The 18,076-nt window shown below is 39.8% G+C and overlaps 2 protein-coding genes across 4 annotated transcripts in view; one reads left to right on the forward strand and one right to left on the reverse strand.

Moving 5' to 3' along the window:
- Nucleotides 1–768: 768 nt before the first annotated feature.
- TFB2M (transcription factor B2, mitochondrial) lies at nucleotides 769–17,299 on the reverse strand. Of its 2 annotated transcripts, XM_028111556.2 has the most exons (8): nucleotides 16,846–17,299; nucleotides 15,925–16,013; nucleotides 11,254–11,407; nucleotides 10,796–10,944; nucleotides 7,856–7,945; nucleotides 5,586–5,648; nucleotides 2,411–2,583; nucleotides 769–1,583 (listed from the first exon to the last, which is right to left on the reverse strand). In XM_028111556.2, the coding sequence occupies exons 1-8, from the start codon at nucleotides 17,153–17,155 to the stop codon at nucleotides 1,409–1,411; spliced, it is 1,203 nt and encodes a 400-aa protein (XP_027967357.1). In that variant the 5' UTR covers nucleotides 17,156–17,299; the 3' UTR covers nucleotides 769–1,408. The 2 variants fall into 2 exon arrangements, with proteins under 2 accessions (XP_027967357.1, XP_027967358.1); XM_028111557.2 differs by lacking the exon at nucleotides 7,856–7,945.
- A 48-nt stretch (nucleotides 17,300–17,347) lies between these two features.
- CNST (consortin, connexin sorting protein) overlaps nucleotides 17,348–18,076 on the forward strand; it is a 114,008-nt gene continuing 113,279 nt past the window's right edge. The window contains exon 1 of one of the 2 annotated variants that reach the window (XM_028111552.2): nucleotides 17,348–17,678. The gene's annotated coding sequence lies outside the window, so the exon portion shown is untranslated. Of the gene's footprint in view, nucleotides 17,679–17,882; nucleotides 17,988–18,076 lie in introns of those variants that run through there. The other variant, XM_028111553.2, reaches the window with a different exon arrangement.

The following is an 18,076-nucleotide window of genomic DNA, read 5'->3' on the forward strand; positions in this document are numbered from 1 at the left end:
AACATGCCCTGCAAAAACTTACTAATAATATGCCTTAGGTATTACGAAGTATTATAATAGCAAACAAATCTGAGGAGATTTGCTATGTCTCAGTTAAAATCCAGTTGCTTCTACAATGATCTAAGAAAACATTTTTTTTAAACATTTTATTTATTTATTTGACAGAGGGAGAGACATCACAAGTAGGCAGGCAGGCAGGCAGAGGCAGAGGGAGAAGCAGGCTCCCCGCCGAGGAGGGAGTCCGATGCAGGGCTCGATCCCAGGACCCTGGGATCATGACCTGAGCTGAAGGCAGACACTTAACCGACTGAGCCACCCAGGCGCCCCCTAAGAAAACATTTTTTTTTTTTTTTGAAGATTTTATTTGACAGAGAGAGGCACAGCGAGAGAGGGAACACAAGCAGGGGGAGTGGGAGAGGGAGAAGCAGGCTTCCCACAGAGCAGGGAGCCTGATGCGGGAATCATGACCCGAGTCAAAGGCAGACGCTTAACGACTGAGCCACCTAGGCGCCCCCTAAGAAGACATTCTTAATTCCATCTAGGTTCATGTAAAGGTCTAACTTCAGATGAACTTTCTTGAAAGAACAAAAATTCAAGCAACTTTTGAATAATACAGATTGAATTACTCACTGAATGCACATTGACTGTACATAACAATTTAAAATGAATAACTTAGGTTCAATTTAGTATTTCATTAGACAGAGACCAACAAATCACAAAATCTTATTACTTAAAGTATTTTAATTTTGAAAAAAGTTTAAACCATATTAAAATTGAAATAATTTCATTGTACAGTACTTGATAATATAATTCAACAATCTGAAAAACTAAAACAAACCACTTAAATCATTTTACTTTACTTTCTAAGCTTAATAATGTACAAACTCTTTTGCCCTCCAGGAGGAAGCAAAAATCAACAGTGAAAATGGAATATTTAAGTTAATACAATGTAAGGTATTTGGCCAAAGGGATTTTTTTTAAGTAAGCTCTACCCCCAACGTGGGGCTTAAACTCACAACCCTGAGATCAAGTCACACACTCTACTGACTGAGACAGCCAGGCACGCGGGGCCAAAGGGATTTTTAAAATTAAATTTCATCTGGCAATACCCTACAACTACCAGTATGTCTACAGAAGATAGGAATTTAAAACAAAACAAATGCAATCTGATCAAATCCACAATTAACTAAGTTTTCATTTTATTTTTTGTGAATAAAATAGCAGCCATGGTTTTATCCAGTTTACTAAAGGTATCACCTTCAGAAGAAGTTATCTGCCCCAGCTGCAAAACAAGAACAGTTATCTTCTGTTGAAAGGCTGGAAGCTTTTCAAACTTAGTTCTCTTCCATTTGTGTCATAATTTCCAAATAAATCAATGGCTCCAGCTAATGTGGGCCAGTCAAGTTCCCTACATGATCATCTCTTCCATGCAATCATCAAATAGCCACCTACAGGATTCTTTGGAACACTCTATAGTTTCAAAAAGCTGTTTAAAGTCTTGAGGGTAAAGATCTGTTATTTTCATGTCTCCATGTTTCTCTATTTGCTTCAATATAGCTGTTGCATTAACTGGACTCAATAACCTACAAAAGAAACACAAAGTAAATCTGCTTAATTCCTTTTATAACTGCAGTAAATATTGGTAGAGATGGCTTCTATGCCCAATTTAAAATGCTTAACTTATGGATATATAATTAATCTTATTTGGTTTTAGAGTTTGCATATAATGTATAGCTTTTACTATCATTTCTGAAGTTTCAGCTGTTCATTCAACAGCTCATTCAGAGTTTCACCCATTCTGACAGGACTCTGAATGACCATGGGCTGCTGATTCCAAGAGGTCATGCATAACTTACAGAACTGTACCCATCATCCTCATGGAAAAGTTATGTAGATACCAAGGATGCAGTAACAGCTATAATTTTTATAAAGCTTTAGGTAAAAACTTAAAATCTGGTCCAGGACAGGAGGACTAGGGTGGTAGAATAATCCATGCCTCCTTGGGCTAGGAAATAAAACCACAGGGGATAAACAGTGAGAAAAGGTAGGTGGTGGGTTTGCCACCACTAATGCTGCTCCCATCCCGGTCACTGGCAAGCAGCTAGTTCTCCACGTAAGTCAATCCTGGACATATACTCTGACAAAGAGGAACTACTGGTGGGCTTCCCTAGTTGTTTTTTTCAAATGAAAAAAAAAATTAAGCTCAGGAGACTATGTGGAAAATTGAATTTTATTTTTCTCAAAATGTGCACTGGGGAAGGAAGTGTTGTGAAGAAAGAGATGAGTGAAAACATGGTACCTAACTCTTGTTAATCAAGATATACAAGATCCAGAAAATGGACCGCTAACATGAAAAGCATAATTCTCACATTAAATTGCCACTTTTATACTTGCTTTTATTCTTACTTACTGTAAATGGTCCATTAGCTTGAAATGACGCTTCATAAAACACTGCTTTAACATGTGAAAAAATACATCATAGTTAACAGATGTTAAATTTTCTGTAAATAAATTCGGAAGAGGAGTCAGTTGAATTAAACACATGTTTTGTCCTACTTGTTTATTTATTTGTTCTAATGGTTTCTGGAGAGAGAAAAAGAATAAATTGTGTTAGTCATAAAATGCTGCCAGAGCAAGACAGAGTTTGCTTACTCATTCAAGCTAGCTCTTGGAAGGGCAAGCACCACACATCCCGTGGGGTCCTGTACGTTCTTGCTGGGTGTGCCAAGAACGCAAGGCCCTAACCACTCTTTACCTGGGCAGTTCCTCAGGGTTGTCTGCAGCAAGCCACCTGCCTTGAGGGATGAGATAATGGCTCTCTCCAGGAAAAGAGGAGCTCGCTTCGTGTTTGTTATTAAAGGAGTGGATTACCCCAGCTCTATGTTTCTAAGCTGCAGTGCAAGCCCCAACATATACACCGTCAACTGAGGAACATCACATTACCCTATGGGACGTGGGGGCAGATAAAATCCTTCTTCTGACCCAGGAGTCTATCTTTGGGCAGTATCCATGAAAGAGTAACAGCTTATTAACTTTGAAGCAGGGTAAAATCAAATCCTAAACAGGACACTAACATGTACTAAGTTTCTTCTATATTTGAGACATAACACCAGATCCTAAGGATAAAAAAGCATTATTGACTTATAATTTTCCCTTGGATATTTAAAAAAATATGGGGTTACAAACTATGGTCCACAGCCTGCTTGTTTTTGTATAGTCTGGATCTAAAAATGGTTTTTACCTTTGTAAAGGACTGTTTAAAAAATAAAGAAAGCAAGCAAAAACAAAGACTAGGAGAGACTATTATGCGGTCTGCAAAGCATAAAACACGTGCTGCTTGGCCCTTTACTGAAGAAGTTGGCCAATCCACTCTAGTACACAATATTCGGATTTTTTTTTAAAGTACATGCCTTAATGTAAGGTTAAGATTCTTTTCCTCTGAAATTTTCCCTTGGGAAGCACAGAGGCCTTATGTTTAAGTCCTTTGGAAATCTCATATATTAGGTAGTGATCCCTTATTTATCTAACTATATATACACACATATACACATATATGTACATACACAAAAATATACACTTTTGAGTATATATACTCTTTGTGGAAGACCTATGGCCTGAAAAAGAAACTTTCAATCAATTCTAGTTTCTAGTTTTGGATGCCTGCAGTTGAAGGAATTAGTCAAAAAAAAGGAGGCAATGAAATTCAAAAAATATTTAGTAATTATTTTTTTTTTAAAGATTTTATTTATGTGAGAGAGAGAGAATGAGAGACAGAGAGCACAAGAGGGAAGAGGGTCAGAGGGAGAAGCAGACTCCCCGCTGAGCAGGGAGCCCGATATGGGATTCAATCCCAGGACTCCAGGATCATGACCTGAGCCGAAGGCAGTCGCTTAGCCAACTGAGCCACCCAGGCGCCCCTAGTAATTATTAATTAGAGCGGGAGATAACCTCATAACTCAAAGTGTTATATATTGTTGTTAATAAGACTTTTGAAAGTGACTTTAAAAAAGGAAGCTGGTAGGGGGTACCTGGCTGGCTCAGTTGGTAGAGCATGCAATTCTTCCAGGTTGTAAGTTCAAGCCCCAGGTTGGGTAACCCTGGTTACTTAAAAATAAATTAAAAACAAAAAAGGAAACTGGTAGATAGTTTTGTAGTTACAGATACAGACTTACTTGATAAATAGGGAAGAAAAAACTTTCCTGCTGTTACTGGATGGCTATTTGTAGCTTAGAAAAAAAGTTCCAGTGATAAAAATATGGCTTCCAAAAAGAGGAAAATATCAAACAACTTGGATGGAAATCAGAATAATGTGCTCTAAAAAACTGTCAAATGTCTCAATGTGCCTCTGTAGCAATTACAGACATGCTGATATCAGAGATACAGGTGGAATATTTGAATACAATTCTCTCATGAAACATGACATCTGGTTATCTCCTTTTCATCCCTAAAGTTTATATATTTAAGTTGGCCAAAGAAACATTTTTTAGCTTTTGCTCATTTGAAAAAATGATAGTGTCTTATATACAGGACTATTCACTTTGGGGACATTTGGATAAGTTCCCAATGGTCTCAAGATAAAATAAATTAATATGATTCTATTTTGTGAGGCTACAAAAATATGCTTATGAAGAGTGATACAGAGCTAAAATCTCAATCATCACAATGATGATTGAAGAAAAGTCAGGCCGTTTCTAAATTGATCATTTTCTTTTTTTCTTTTAGTGGCAAGAGTGAGAAAAAACCCAAAGTAAGTAGGTAAATGGGACCTTCAGGCTGAACTGATCCACATCATTAGCATTTCATCCTGAAGTCAAACTTTGGATTGTTTTTAAAAATTCATCTACTTTATTCCAATTTTGCCACAAGTCCCCCTAATATAAAGTAAATGGAAGATCACTTTATAACATCATCACTTTGGTTCCATAAAAAGGGGAAAAAACAAACAAAAGCCCCACCCTCTGGGTAAGAAATAAGACATACCTGTTGATGAACTCAATCATTATAAATAGTAACACAACAGATTTCCGACTTTTAAAGATTTTTTTTTTTAACGATTTTATTTATTTATTTGAGAGAGCGAGAATGAGAGAGAGAGAGCACATGAGAGGGGGGAGGGTCAGAGGGAGAAGCAGACTCCCTGCTGAGCAGGGAGCCCAACGTGGGACTCGATCCCGGGACTCCAGGATCATGACCTGAGCCAAAGGCAGTCGCGTAACCAACTGAGCCACCCAGGCGCCCCAGTTTCCGACTTTTAAAATCGTGTCTTTAGTTTATCAAATTAGATGAACACTAAGATGATTGTATTTTCCAAATTTGGGATGTTTCTTCATTGCAAGAGATAGAGATGGAAGTCAAATTCTGTTTAAGCCTATTACTACACTAACTAGTATCCACCGTATAATCAGCTGAAAATTACAACTCTCTTCCAAAATAATTTTAATTTATTAAAAGCAGTAAGATATGTTTAAAGAACATTTCCAAATATTCCAAAATTAAACATTTAAATAAATACAGAATTCCAGATAATCTTAAAGAAAACAGGCTGTTCCATTTGGAAAGAAAAAGAGAAGGGCATTCATTCTGACCTTATTCTTCAGCTTTTCCTGTCTCCCACTTTGGCCGTATACACCAAATGAGGACCAAGGCTCCTTGAGGGAAGGTAAACAAAACCAGAAACATTTCTTTTAGTTCTCTTTAGTCAAAGTGCCCCAAATTATTACTGCCTTTAAATAACAGAATGAATTAAATCCAAGTCACCATTCTAATTGGACTTAAGAAAAACATGGGATAGTTAAATCATAAACTTCCCTCTTTCACCTTGTTTTTTTTTAAAGAGGAGAATCAAAGGTCTATCCTGACATTGCTAATTCTCTTACTTATTTAGATAGAGTATCATCCTTAATATAATTAATGCAAATAGGTCCTTAAGCTGGTTTAACAGCTAAGATTTCCATATTAAGTCACAGTCAGGTTAGGGCCCATCAGATCAACACTGACATTAATGAATGGCAAAAGTCAACACAAGGCCTTTGAAAATAAATACTGCAGAACAAAAAAAGAGAAGACTCTTCAGAAAGCTAAAGTGCCCGGGAGGCCTTTATGAAGAAACTAGCTGACAGCCATGAGGAGAGGAGGCCCAGATAAAAAGCCAACAGAATGCGAGATCACTGAGGTAAGAAAGGACTTAAGGACACCAAGAACTGCAATACCAATGTCACAGCACACGGTGCAGCGTCAGTGCTGTGAACACCAATGTGAAAAGATTTCTGGGAATACAGAAAAACAATAAAAGCATGACAGATACTACACTAAAGACAAGGAACGGAGAGCCAGTCTAAGAACCTCATGCATTGGAGGAAAAAAACACAGAACTGGAACAAAAGCTAAAATCAAATGGGTAACGTTCTAACAACTAAGTATGCACACTGAGGGGCTTAATGTGCTCCTGGACAACAACACTGAAGGGACTACATGGAGATACACACGGCCCATTTAAAAATGAAACCAACATATCATTAGAAGAACAAGGGTCCATCACATACGTAAACATACATCCAACAAAAAAGAGAAAGGCCAAATTACTGTATGAAAGAAATAGTGTTTACCAGTTTTTCCTTCACTTTGGCCCTTTGCTATGAATACAGTGGCCACTAGTCATATGTGGCTATTGACACCTGAAATGTATCTAGTCTGAACCGAGATGTGTTGTTAAGTGTAAAATACACACTGGACTTCAAAGGCCCTGTATGTAAAAAAATAATCCAAATTATGTAATAACTAACTGTAAAATACTGATTACATACTGACGTGATAATATTTTTGAGTCGAGGTTAAATAAAATATATTAACATTAGTTTTACCTGTTTTTTACTTTTTTGTAAGTTGCTACTAAATGTAGCGTTACATGTAAAACTACATGTGTGGCTCACATTGTATTTCTATTAGATGACTCTAATCTTGCCTAAGGAAATGAACTAGAAAGGGGAATGCTCTATAGTGAGGTTTTAACTGACCATTAAATACAAGAAAAATGTCTAGTGATGAGAGAAAAAAACATCACTATCAGCTATTAAGTGAAAAAAATAAGATACAAAAAAATATAATCTCTACTATTTAAAGGAAAAAGCACAAAATACTGGAAAAATAAAAGACTACAAATAGGTCACAAATGTTGATAGTGACCTCTGGGTGGTGGAACTGTAGTGATGGGAGTTTTTAAAATTCTTTTCTTTTTTCTTTTTTTTAAAGACTTTATTTATTTATTTGACAAAGAGATAGCACAAGTAGGCAGAGAGGCAGGCAGAGGGAGAGGAAGAAGCAGGCTCCCCGCCGAGCAGGGAGCCCGATGCAGGACTCGATCCCAGGACCCTGGGACCATGACCTGAGTTGAAGGCAGCCGCTTAATGACTGAGCCACCCAGGTGCCCCTTTTCTTTTTTCTTTCTTATGTCTCACATTTTTATAATGAGTATACATTATTTTTATAATCAGAGAAAAATATAAACATTTGTGACAAAAACATAAGCACAAAGTTACCTTGCTCTATTATCTTCAACAGCTGGGAAAAATAATAAATTAAATTTTCATTTTTCTCCATTTACTGGTCACAAAAATGTAGCCTCTTTAAAAACAATGAAGTTCAGACGCTGGCGGGACAGGGTAACTGGTGATGGGCATGAAGGAGGACATGTAATGAGCACTGGGTGTTTCATACAACTGATGAATCACTGAACTCTACCTCTGACACTAATAATACACTATAACTTAATTAACTGAATTTAAATAAAATTTTAAAAAATAAATAATAAAAAAATAAAAATGAAGTTCTCTGTTGCAATTAGAACGATTTTACTCACCACATGCAGAAGCTTAATCTTACAAGCTACTTGCCAGAGCACACTTAACGCTTGATACAAGTGTGGATTTTTGGGACTTGCCACCAGTTTCTAGTAAAAGGAAAATAAAAGTTATATGTTTATATAACTATAAACAATTGAAATAAAGTTCTGAATCTTAAAAGTAATATCTTAATAGTATTTAGAAATTTAAAAAAAATTAGAATCGCAAAATCTTATCCGTAATCATTTCAAAGAAGAGAAATCTTTTTAAACTTTCATATTGAAATATATTGTCCTGTACACTTAAAACATAATATATGTGAGATTGATTTCCTTTAGCCAAAACCCTATTAGGGCAAAATCTCATTAAAGAAAAAAATGAAACAAAAATGTATAATTACTGGGGCGCCTGGGTGGCTCAGTTGGTTGAGCCACTGCCTTCGGCTCAGGTCATGGTCCTGGAGTCCCGGGATCGGGTCCCACATCGGGCTCCCTGCTTGGCGGGGAGTCTGCTTCTCCCTCTGACCCTCTTCCCTCTCGTGCTCTCTATCTCTCATTCTCTCTCTCTCAAATAAATAAAATCTTTTAAAAAAAATGTATAATTACTTTGGAGAAGGACAAGTGTGTGTTAGAAGTATGTATCAGGTGGACTAATAAATTTTGAGTCAAGAATTGTTCAGGCTGACACTTGAAGGATGAGCAGTTTCCTCAGTGAATGAGAGCACTACGCAAAGGAAACCACACATGAAAAGGTCCATGGTAAAAGAAGCACTAGAACATTTCCCCAGTAGCAAGAAAAAACCTGACGAAGCATTTCCTGTTTCTCTTCTTTCACCCTTTCATGATATAATGTATGTACAGCCTCAAGGTTCTGAGTCCCTACGCTTTCCATGGATAGCCACTATGTCTGTACTGAGTCTTGGTGAGTAAACCACCCTTTCATTTCTTGCTCCACTATGCTAACCCATAACTCTTACATACAAGTAAGCATCTCGTGTTACAATGGATTAGAAGATTAATAATGTGAAGCATTCTGAGCAGAAAAGAAATATCACTCTCAAGACACTATAAAGAACTAAAATGTCAGAGAGTAGAGTCTAAAAACCCCAAATATTCCTATTAGAACTAATACATGAATTCAGCAAAGTTGAAGGATATAAAAATCAACACACAAAAGTCAATCACATTTCTATATACTAATAATGAATAATCTGAAAAGCAAAATTAAGGAAACAACTCCATTTAAAATAGCATCCAAAAGAGTAAAATACTTAGGAATCAATTTAACGAAGGAGGAGAAAGACTTGTACACTGAAAACTACAAAACACTGACGAAAAATTAAAAACAAATGGAAAAAACAACCAGCGTTCACAGATTGGAAGACTGACCAATGTTAAGATGTCAATATTACCCAAAGTGATCTACAGAGTCAACACAATCCATACCAAAATCCCAACGACGTTTTGTCACAGAACTAGAAAAACCCATCCTAAAACTCATATGCAATTGCAAGAGACACTGAATAGCCTAATAATAAAAGAGAGAGCCCAGAAACAGATCCTCATGTGTATGACAAAATGATGTTGGAGAGAACATGGAGAAATTGGAACTCTTGTGCATTGCTGGTGGGAATATAAAATGGTACAGACACTACGGAAAACAGTAGGGTGGGTCCTTGAAAAAAATTAAAAATAGTATTGGGGTGCCTGGGTGGCTTATGCGGTTAAGCATCTACTTTCAGCTCAGGTCATGATTTCAGGGTCCTGTGACTGAGCCCCAAGTTGGGCTCCTTCTCAGCAGGGTTCTGCTTCTCCCTCTTGCTCTGTGCTCCCTCTCTCTCAAATAAATAATTTTTTTTAACTTTAAAATTTAAAAGATTCGCTCTCCCCCTTGCTCCCTGCTTGTGCTCTCTCTCTCTCTCTCTCCCCCTCTCTTTCTCAAATAAATAAATAAAATCTTAAAAAAAAAATAGTATTGCCATATGATCCAGCAATTCCACTTCTGGGTATACAGCCAAAGGTACTAAAAGCCGGACTGGAAAAGATATTTGCACACCAAAGCTCACGGCAGCATCATTCACAGTAACGAAAAGTGGAAGCAACTCAAATGTCTGTTGACAGATGAATGGATAAAGAAAAGGTGGTGGGGGTATATATCTATGTGTTTGTGTATAAAATATATACATATATATATGCATACAATGTATATTTTTCAGCCTTAAAAGAAAATGGAATTCTGACACATGCTACGATTTGGATGAACCATAAAGGTATTATGCTAAGTGAACTCAGTCAAACACAAAGTGCAATATTCTATGATTCCACCTATGATGAAGTACTTAGAATAGTCAAATTCACTGAGACAGAAAGTAGGACAATGTTTACCAGAGGCTCAGGGGAAGGGGAAGATGGGAAGTAATGCTTACTTCGTATGGAATGCTAAAAATGTGCTGAGAAGAGATAGATGGTGGTTAACAGTTGTACCACAATGTGAATATACTTAATGCCACTGAACTGAACATTGAGAAACAGTTAAAATGGTAAATATGTCACATGGATATTTATTTTTTTTTTTTTAAAGTTTTTTATTTATTTGTCAGAGAGAGAGAGAGCACAAGCAGGGGGAGCAGTAGAGGGAGAGCGAGAAGCAGGTTCCTCACTGAGCAAGGAGCCCGATGTGGGACCCGATCCCAGGACCCTGGGATCATGACCTGAGCCGAAGGCAGACGCTTAACGACTGAGCCACCCAGGCGTCCCTGTCACATGGATATTTAACCACAAAAAAAAAACCTTAAAAAAAAATTGAATCTAAAGATTACTCTACAGAAATTTAAAAACCATCTTAATACCCTCAATGTCATGAGCTCAAATTAAAGTCAAACAGATTAAGACCATGCAGAGAAAGATCACAAAACTCTTGCAAAACAAACACTAATCAGGTACCTGTTAATAACCTACCTCATATTCCCTTTCAGTAATGAACATATTTAGTTCCACTCGCCCATAACTATATACAGAAGTAGAAGAATATAGGTCATATAAAAGCTTCCAAAGTATCTTTTTCTCATTTTTTGCTGGGAAGATTCCAACTACTCTTAATGGGGTATCTGTTAGGAATACAAGCAAAAATATTCGAATAAGTTGTTAAAATTTTTTCCTAAGATCATATTTTATTGAGTCAAACTAAGTTAACAACCTGCATTAAGTCAATTAAAACGAAGCCTTGGCATCTTTCCTCGAAGGGCGCTTGGCCTCCGTGGAGCTGCTCGGATTCTGTCTATGTGAGGAGAAAGCCACAGTCCCGCCCACAAACTCTCATCTAGACAGGATGCGGATCTCTTCAGCAGACAAGGTGTCCTGCTAGAGAAAGCTGGCAAATCAGAAAGCTATTTGCTGCAGTGAATGACAAAAATTACCTTCTGACCAAGGAACCGCTTCTATTCCCAGATGCCGAAAAAGCGTTTCTGAAATCATAATGGGAGGTTTTACTATTCCAAAATTTCTAGGATCCATTTTAAAGAAGTCACAGTAGACCACTTCTAGTTTTCCATTCACCTTTTTGCGCAGGGACTGAAGAGAGACAGAGATAACATGTTTAAAACTGTCAGTGTTAGGGAGACTTTGTACCCAAAGATCTACTTCAAAAAATTTACCTAAAATTTAACAGTTAAGAGTAATTAATGCCTGAAAAGCAATGAAACTACAGTATTACTAAGAAAAAGCCCCCACACCAAAAAACCTTCAACAAATTCTCACTTATCCATTCACTTTCTCTACTTTAACTCAATGGTTTCAGCTGTTCAAAGTGTCCTCACACTATCTGACTGCTTAGTGGCGGCCGCCTGGAGACCGCACCTGGGCCCGGGTACAGAGCGGCAACTGTCTGCTGGTCATGGCCAGATGCTTCATAGAGAAAAACGATAAAAATATTAAAGGGAAAGGCAGACAGTCCTGTTTTTACTAGAAGAGTCTAATTAGCCCTTCACCAAATGAACTTGGCTACAGTTATCGTGTACGTCACTTTCTATTTTCCCCTTGATTTTTCATTTACATTTTCTAAAGACAGAAGCAACTACGGAAGGAAAGCTCCTTGTCTGCCAGAAGAGGTCCGATATACCTCCGTCTTTTCACTGCCCTGATGTGCTGGCTCTGTTGTAGCACGGGACACCTTAGCAGTGAGAGGAAGGCGTAGCTACAGACTCCATAAACTTCATTAGAAGTTACAAAAAAAAACCAAACAGAAGAGGTCAAGGGACTTGATATACATTTTGAGATTCTCACGCACAGAAAATTCTATTGGTATATATCAAGGTTTCAAGAATTTGCAATTTAAAGTTACAAAATAAAAACCCTAATTTTTCATAAGTTTTTATTTCAACCTATAAATATTATTTTATTTATAAATCTAGTAAATTCTAATGATCATTTTCGTGGGGACCCTTGAAAAAGACTAGGGAAGGAATAGACTAGGGTAGAAATCATACACTTCTGGTCCTGTTAAGTTTGAGATGTCTATTAGGTGAACCACGTGGAGACACCAGGTAGGAAGTTGTAGACCTGAATAGGGAGGTCAGTGGAGCGGTCCAGGCCAAAGATATAAATTGGTGAGAATTTTGCTTGTTGAAGGTTATTAAAGCCAGGGGTACAGATGAGACCCCCCTAGGGAGAAGCACAGAAGACTAGGCCTGAGGATGGAGTAACTCCAGTCTCACAAAAAGCTGAGAATAAGCCAAATATGTAAAGAAGAAAATCAGACTGTGGTGTTATGACAGAGAAAAAGAACACTTATTTGATGCTTATCTTAAAAACAGATTATCTTGAAATTCTTACAAAGTGTTCTGTATGTATAGCAATAAAATAACCTCAGAAGTTACTCAAGAGTTATATTTTAATCTTTGTAACTAAGAAAAACTATTAAATTTTGGTTTGATAGGAATGTATACATTAAGATTTGGTTCCACTAATATTTTGAAAGTACGTTTTTGTTTTTGCATCTGTCATGTACCATGCAATAATGGTAATAATGATACAACAGCCAGAACTCCAGAATAATTTAGTTCTACAATAATAGTGAAATCACATTTAAAAACTTGATTTCATTTAGGATTCAAAAACAGGAAGCACATTTCATCGTATTTAAATTGCAACAAGAGGGGCACCTGGGTGGCACAGTTGGTTAAGCAACCAACTCTTGATTATGGCTCAGGTCATGATCTCAGGGTCATCAGATTGAGCCCCACATTGGGCTCCACGCTCAGCGGGGAGTCTGCTTGTGATTCTCTCTCTCCTTCTGCCCCTCCCCCACCACCCTTGCTCTCTCTCTAAAATAAATAAAATCCTTAAAATAAAAACAAATTGCAACAAGATCCTTTACAAGTGGGGCATTAATGTCTCTATTTTACATATGAGAAAAGTCAAACATTAAATTAATTGCCCAAGGGCCTTAAAGGTAGTGATAGCTAGGGCTGACATTCAGCGTGACTTGAAAAGACTGTTCTATCTCTGCTGAAATACCACACCACTTGCCACAAAAGCTGAGAGCTCTTCAACTGAACATGTATAGCTCTTTCTGCAACAGTAGTTCTCATTTTCAAAAGGAATATATCATGATTTATTATTATAGAACACAATTTAAAAACTGTACCTCTAGCACATCCAGATAGGCAAACTAACTGTTCCTGCTTGAAACACTGTTAATGTGGAGTCCCAGGAATTTTATTTGAGAGGGTGGGAGTTCTAACGTTAGACAAAAATTCTGAGTCAAGCATCATCCTTGAAAATCTTTTCAGTTTTTAGGAGCAAACTCTGGGTGGCTAGAAGCATTGTCTGCTGAGAGTACCACTTTAAAGCTGTGATTTAGGGCCACCGTAAAACTTCTAATTATTTTATTTCTTTTTTTTTTTAAGATTTATTTAGAGAGAGAGAGTGCATGTGCAAACATGCACACAAGCGGGGGGGGGCAAATGGAGAGAGAGAATCTTCAAGCCGACTCCCTGATGAGCGAGGAGCCCTACTCAGGGCTTGATCCCATGACCCTGAGATCATGATCTGAGCCGAAACCAAGAGTTGGACACTTAACTGACTGAGCCACCCAGGTGCCCACAAAACTTCTATTTAAATGGTTACTTCTCTTTTATTCTGGCAAATAGATGAATTCACATAAAACCTTATTTGAATGGCTTTCCCCTCTGTCATAATGATGATTAATAAGAGTAAATACCTACTGAGGGCTGAGTTCAAGTTAGTGCTGAGGGGAGTGGGGATGAGGAGTTAGAACTGGAAGACAAACTTAGTTCTAACCAAAGATTGGATTTGATCAGAGATGGATTTTGTGTTTACACTGTAGTGTCAGAAACATTTACGATGAATATTCCTATATTTCTTACAGGAAAGTTCTGCGTGTCGTGAACTTTCTAGCCCCTAACACTCCATTTTTCATGGAATCGTGGATTTCAAATTAACATGTATCTTGATCTTACAAAAAAGCAACTACTGTGTTATTGGATAAGAAACTCAATAGATATTTTAATGTTTTCAATTGTTTTGTGAACATGCAGATTAACCTTCAAAAGTAGGCCTTGGGGCACTTGCGTGGCTTAGTCAGTTGAGTGTCCAACTCTTGATTTCAGCTCAGGTCATGATCTCAGAGTCCTGAGATCGAGCCCTGGGTCAGGCTACAAGCTAGGCGTGGAGCCTGGTGAAGATGCTCTTTCTCTCCTCCTCCCTCTCAAAAAAAAAAAAAAGTAATCCTTTTTTTAAAAGATCAAAATAAAAGCTATCTTGTTTCCAATTCCTACGGTGAAACTGAAATTAGATGGTTATGGTGACTAAATCACACTCCATGATCTTTCAACAATTTTGTGTCCTTTTCTCTTCATGTTTTTTGGGATTCCAGCAGATTCAGCATCAATTAAATAACCTGGCTAAAACCTTCAATTCTCGGGGCGCCTGGGTGGCTCAGGCGGTTAAGCACCTGCCTTAGGCTCAGGCCATGACCTCAGGGTCCTGGGATTGAGTCGTGCATCCGGGTCCCTGCTGGGCTCTGCTTCTCTCTTTCCCTCTGTTTGTGCTCTCTCTCTCTCTCTCAAATGAATAAAATCTTAAAAAGCAAAACAAAAAAAACCCTTGAATTCTTTTCAAAGCTGTCAGTTGTAGGATAACCACCACCTAACATGCATAGTTTTATTTAAAAAATAAACAACTGGATTTAGTGGACATTTTTGTAATTTTTTGTTCTCCTGCACTTTTTTTTTAAAAGATTTTATTTATTTATTTGACAGAGACAGACACAGTGAGAGAGGGAACATGAGCAGGGAGAGTGGGAGAGGGAGAAGCAGGCTTCCCGCGGAGCGGAGAGCCCGATGCAGGGCTCGATCCCAGGATCCTGGGATCATGACCTGAGCTGAAGGCAGACGCTTAACAACTGAGCCACCCAGGCGTCCCTGTTGTCCTGCACTTTTAAATAATACCATTATACATGGCTTCAGGAATTTGGCTCAGAGAAGTATAAATTTCCTAAACTGAATCTAGAGACTCAGAAGGGAGGGGAAAGAGAAGGAAAGAGGCTGGCGGTGAGACAAGGAATTTCCACTTCACTGTTACATAAACCTGTCTGCCAGACAAGCAGCAGAATTCACTGAAAAACCCATTTGGATAATGCTTTCACTACCTGCAATTGTATCTGACTATACCAAACCTATCTTGCCTCTGAAACCCCAAATCCAGAGTTAACATAGTCCTGTTAACCTAGATTCTAAGTTCACAGAAAGCAGAGGCACAGGATACCCTACTAGAGATAAGGAAACAAGCCTCGAGATGCCAGTTACACACGGTTCAAAGTCACCCAACTAGTCTGCAGCAGAGCTAGAATCAGAGAATAAGTCTGAGAACTCCAGTCTTTCAGTCATTCAACAAGCATTGATACCTCCTATGCTCTAGTCATGGGGGTAACAATATACTGTTATTGTAACAGCAAGCAAGGCCCTCCAAAGTGATTCTATATAAATTGTGTACTTCAATTTCACTTCCCTAAAGACTCAAAGATAGCTCTCTGAACAATAAATTAGTTTCAGAAACTAAAAGTATACCTCCAAATGTGGAAGAAAAGTTCTGTTACTTTCAAGGGCAATCACTTTGGCCTTGCTTTCAAGTAATGCTTGAGTCAGGATTCCAGGACCTAGTGTTAACAGAAGGAAAAGTTTATTTGCAAAACAACTTCTCTCAATATCGACTAGAGTAGATGTTTCACATTTATTATCTAATTTTGATCCTCACAACATCCCCAAGGTAGATTACAGTCCTCATTTACACATAGGAAAACTGGGAATTGGATAAAATCATTTGACTCCAATATCACAACTGGTAAGTGGTGCTGCTTGGCTTTGAATCCATTCTGTCAAAGCCAAAGCCTGAGCTCTTGATCATAATGTTTTACCATGTCTCAGGAAAAACAAAGTTGCCTTTAGCATTCCACTTATTCATGGACTACCCAAATACTTTAACCAGGAAAAGATACTGTCAAACCCAAACAGAACTGACTCATGACAGGCAGTGCTCCTTTAAAAAAGTATTTTTTCAGGGGCACCTGGATGGCTCACTCGGTGGAGCATGCGACTCTTGATCTCCGGGTCGTAAGTTCAAGCCCCGCGTTGGATACAGAGCTTAATTAAAAAATTAAAAAAAATCTTTACCAAAAAAAAAAGTATTTTTCAGAAAGTCTATAAGTCTTATGTTCTAGGTATCCTGCTATGGTCTCTAGAAGGCATATGTAAAAGATAAAAGGTTTTTTTTGGCGGGGGGGAGCTTGCAAGTATTTTGAGGAGAAAGTAAAATCTAGGAGCATGTTTTATCAAATGCTGTATGACGTGCAAACTGCTGCAGGTCATGATTGAGACCGACCATCCAAGTTGCTTCTTGGGGCCATGTCTTAAACGGCCCCCCAGGGGCGGTCGAGGGAAGTCCGCACGAGCGATGAACGTCCAAGGAAAGGCAGTCCCCGGCGGACTCACCTGGATTGCACTCCAGGAAGAGCTGATCAGGGTTTTTCCGTTCTTTCTTCAGGATCTGCACCAAGGTCGTGGCCAGTTTCGGACTGGTTACGTAACTCTTGGGCTCTGAGCGGTACTTGGGCAACCAAGAGGGCGAGTCTCTGAAACCCTGACTAGGCACCAGCTGCAGGTGATCAGACAAACCTCGGCGGTGCCCGGCGCGGACGCCCCTCCACCTCGCCGCTCCCGAACCCAATACGCAAAAGCGACCAGCGCCGGCAAAGGCTGAGAGCGCTAGCCGCGGCGGGAGCCCCGCCACTGGGACCGACATCTTCAGCTTCTAAGGTCTGTCCCAGCGTCACCGGAGAGCGTCAGCGAGCTCCGTACAGAGAACTCCACGTGTAACATCCTCCTACCAGCCGACTAGGCCGGGTAGTACTAGACACCAAACTGCGCATGCGAACGGTCTCTTCTTCTTGCCATTTCCCTCACTTCCGTTTCCGTCCTGGGGAGCCGTCCGGGGACTGTGAGTGGACGGACGAGGAGAGAGACGGACCATCCGGGTTGCGTCTGGACTGGTACTCTATGGTTGTCCGCCCCCTCCTCCCCCCACGCTTCCTCTCTAGCCGTTCGCGCTCTATGCTCCGCGGTCGCGGGCCGCCCGCCGCCAGCCGGCCAGCGGGGAAGGGTGCGCAGAGGGAGGCGGGGCGGGAAGGCAAGAGGTGTCCTCTCCACCGGAGCGGCGGGAGACCCGAGTAGGCTCTGTGACAGCTCTTCGGCCGCCATGTCAGCGAGCGGGGCTGGAAACATACCCGGCGCCCAGCCGTAGCCCTGTGTTCGCCTGCGACTCCCAGGTGAGGAGAGGATGAGCGGGATGTGGGGCGCCGGCCGGCTGGCGTCTGCGGCGGGAAATCCCCCCCGGGACCCCCTCGCTCCTCCCCCGGCGCCGCGCGCAGCCTCTGCGCTCCTGGTGCGGGGCAGTCCCGTGCCCTCAGCGCTCGCCCGCGCGCCTGTGGTTCCTGCAGCCCGGTGTCCGTGCCGCGCTCGCCCCCCGCCGCTGCTCTGGCTCCCCACCCCGGGGACCGTCCTTGTTTGCCTTCATACCTGTCTCCTCCGCCACCACCGAGAACCGCCCGGGGACTCCCTTCCGGACCTCCCTCTGGGTCGGTATCTACCATAATTTTTGTGTTTAATTTGCGTGTTAAACAGATTTAAAGTTAAGGCTTTTTAAAATTAAGGGTTAGCTTTAAAT

Source organism: Eumetopias jubatus, unplaced genomic scaffold (assembly GCF_037043125.1).
Source record: "Eumetopias jubatus isolate StellerSeaLion01/CBP00866 unplaced genomic scaffold, mEumJub1_p1.0 scaffold_12, whole genome shotgun sequence".
Lineage (NCBI taxonomy): Eukaryota > Metazoa > Chordata > Mammalia > Carnivora > Otariidae > Eumetopias > Eumetopias jubatus.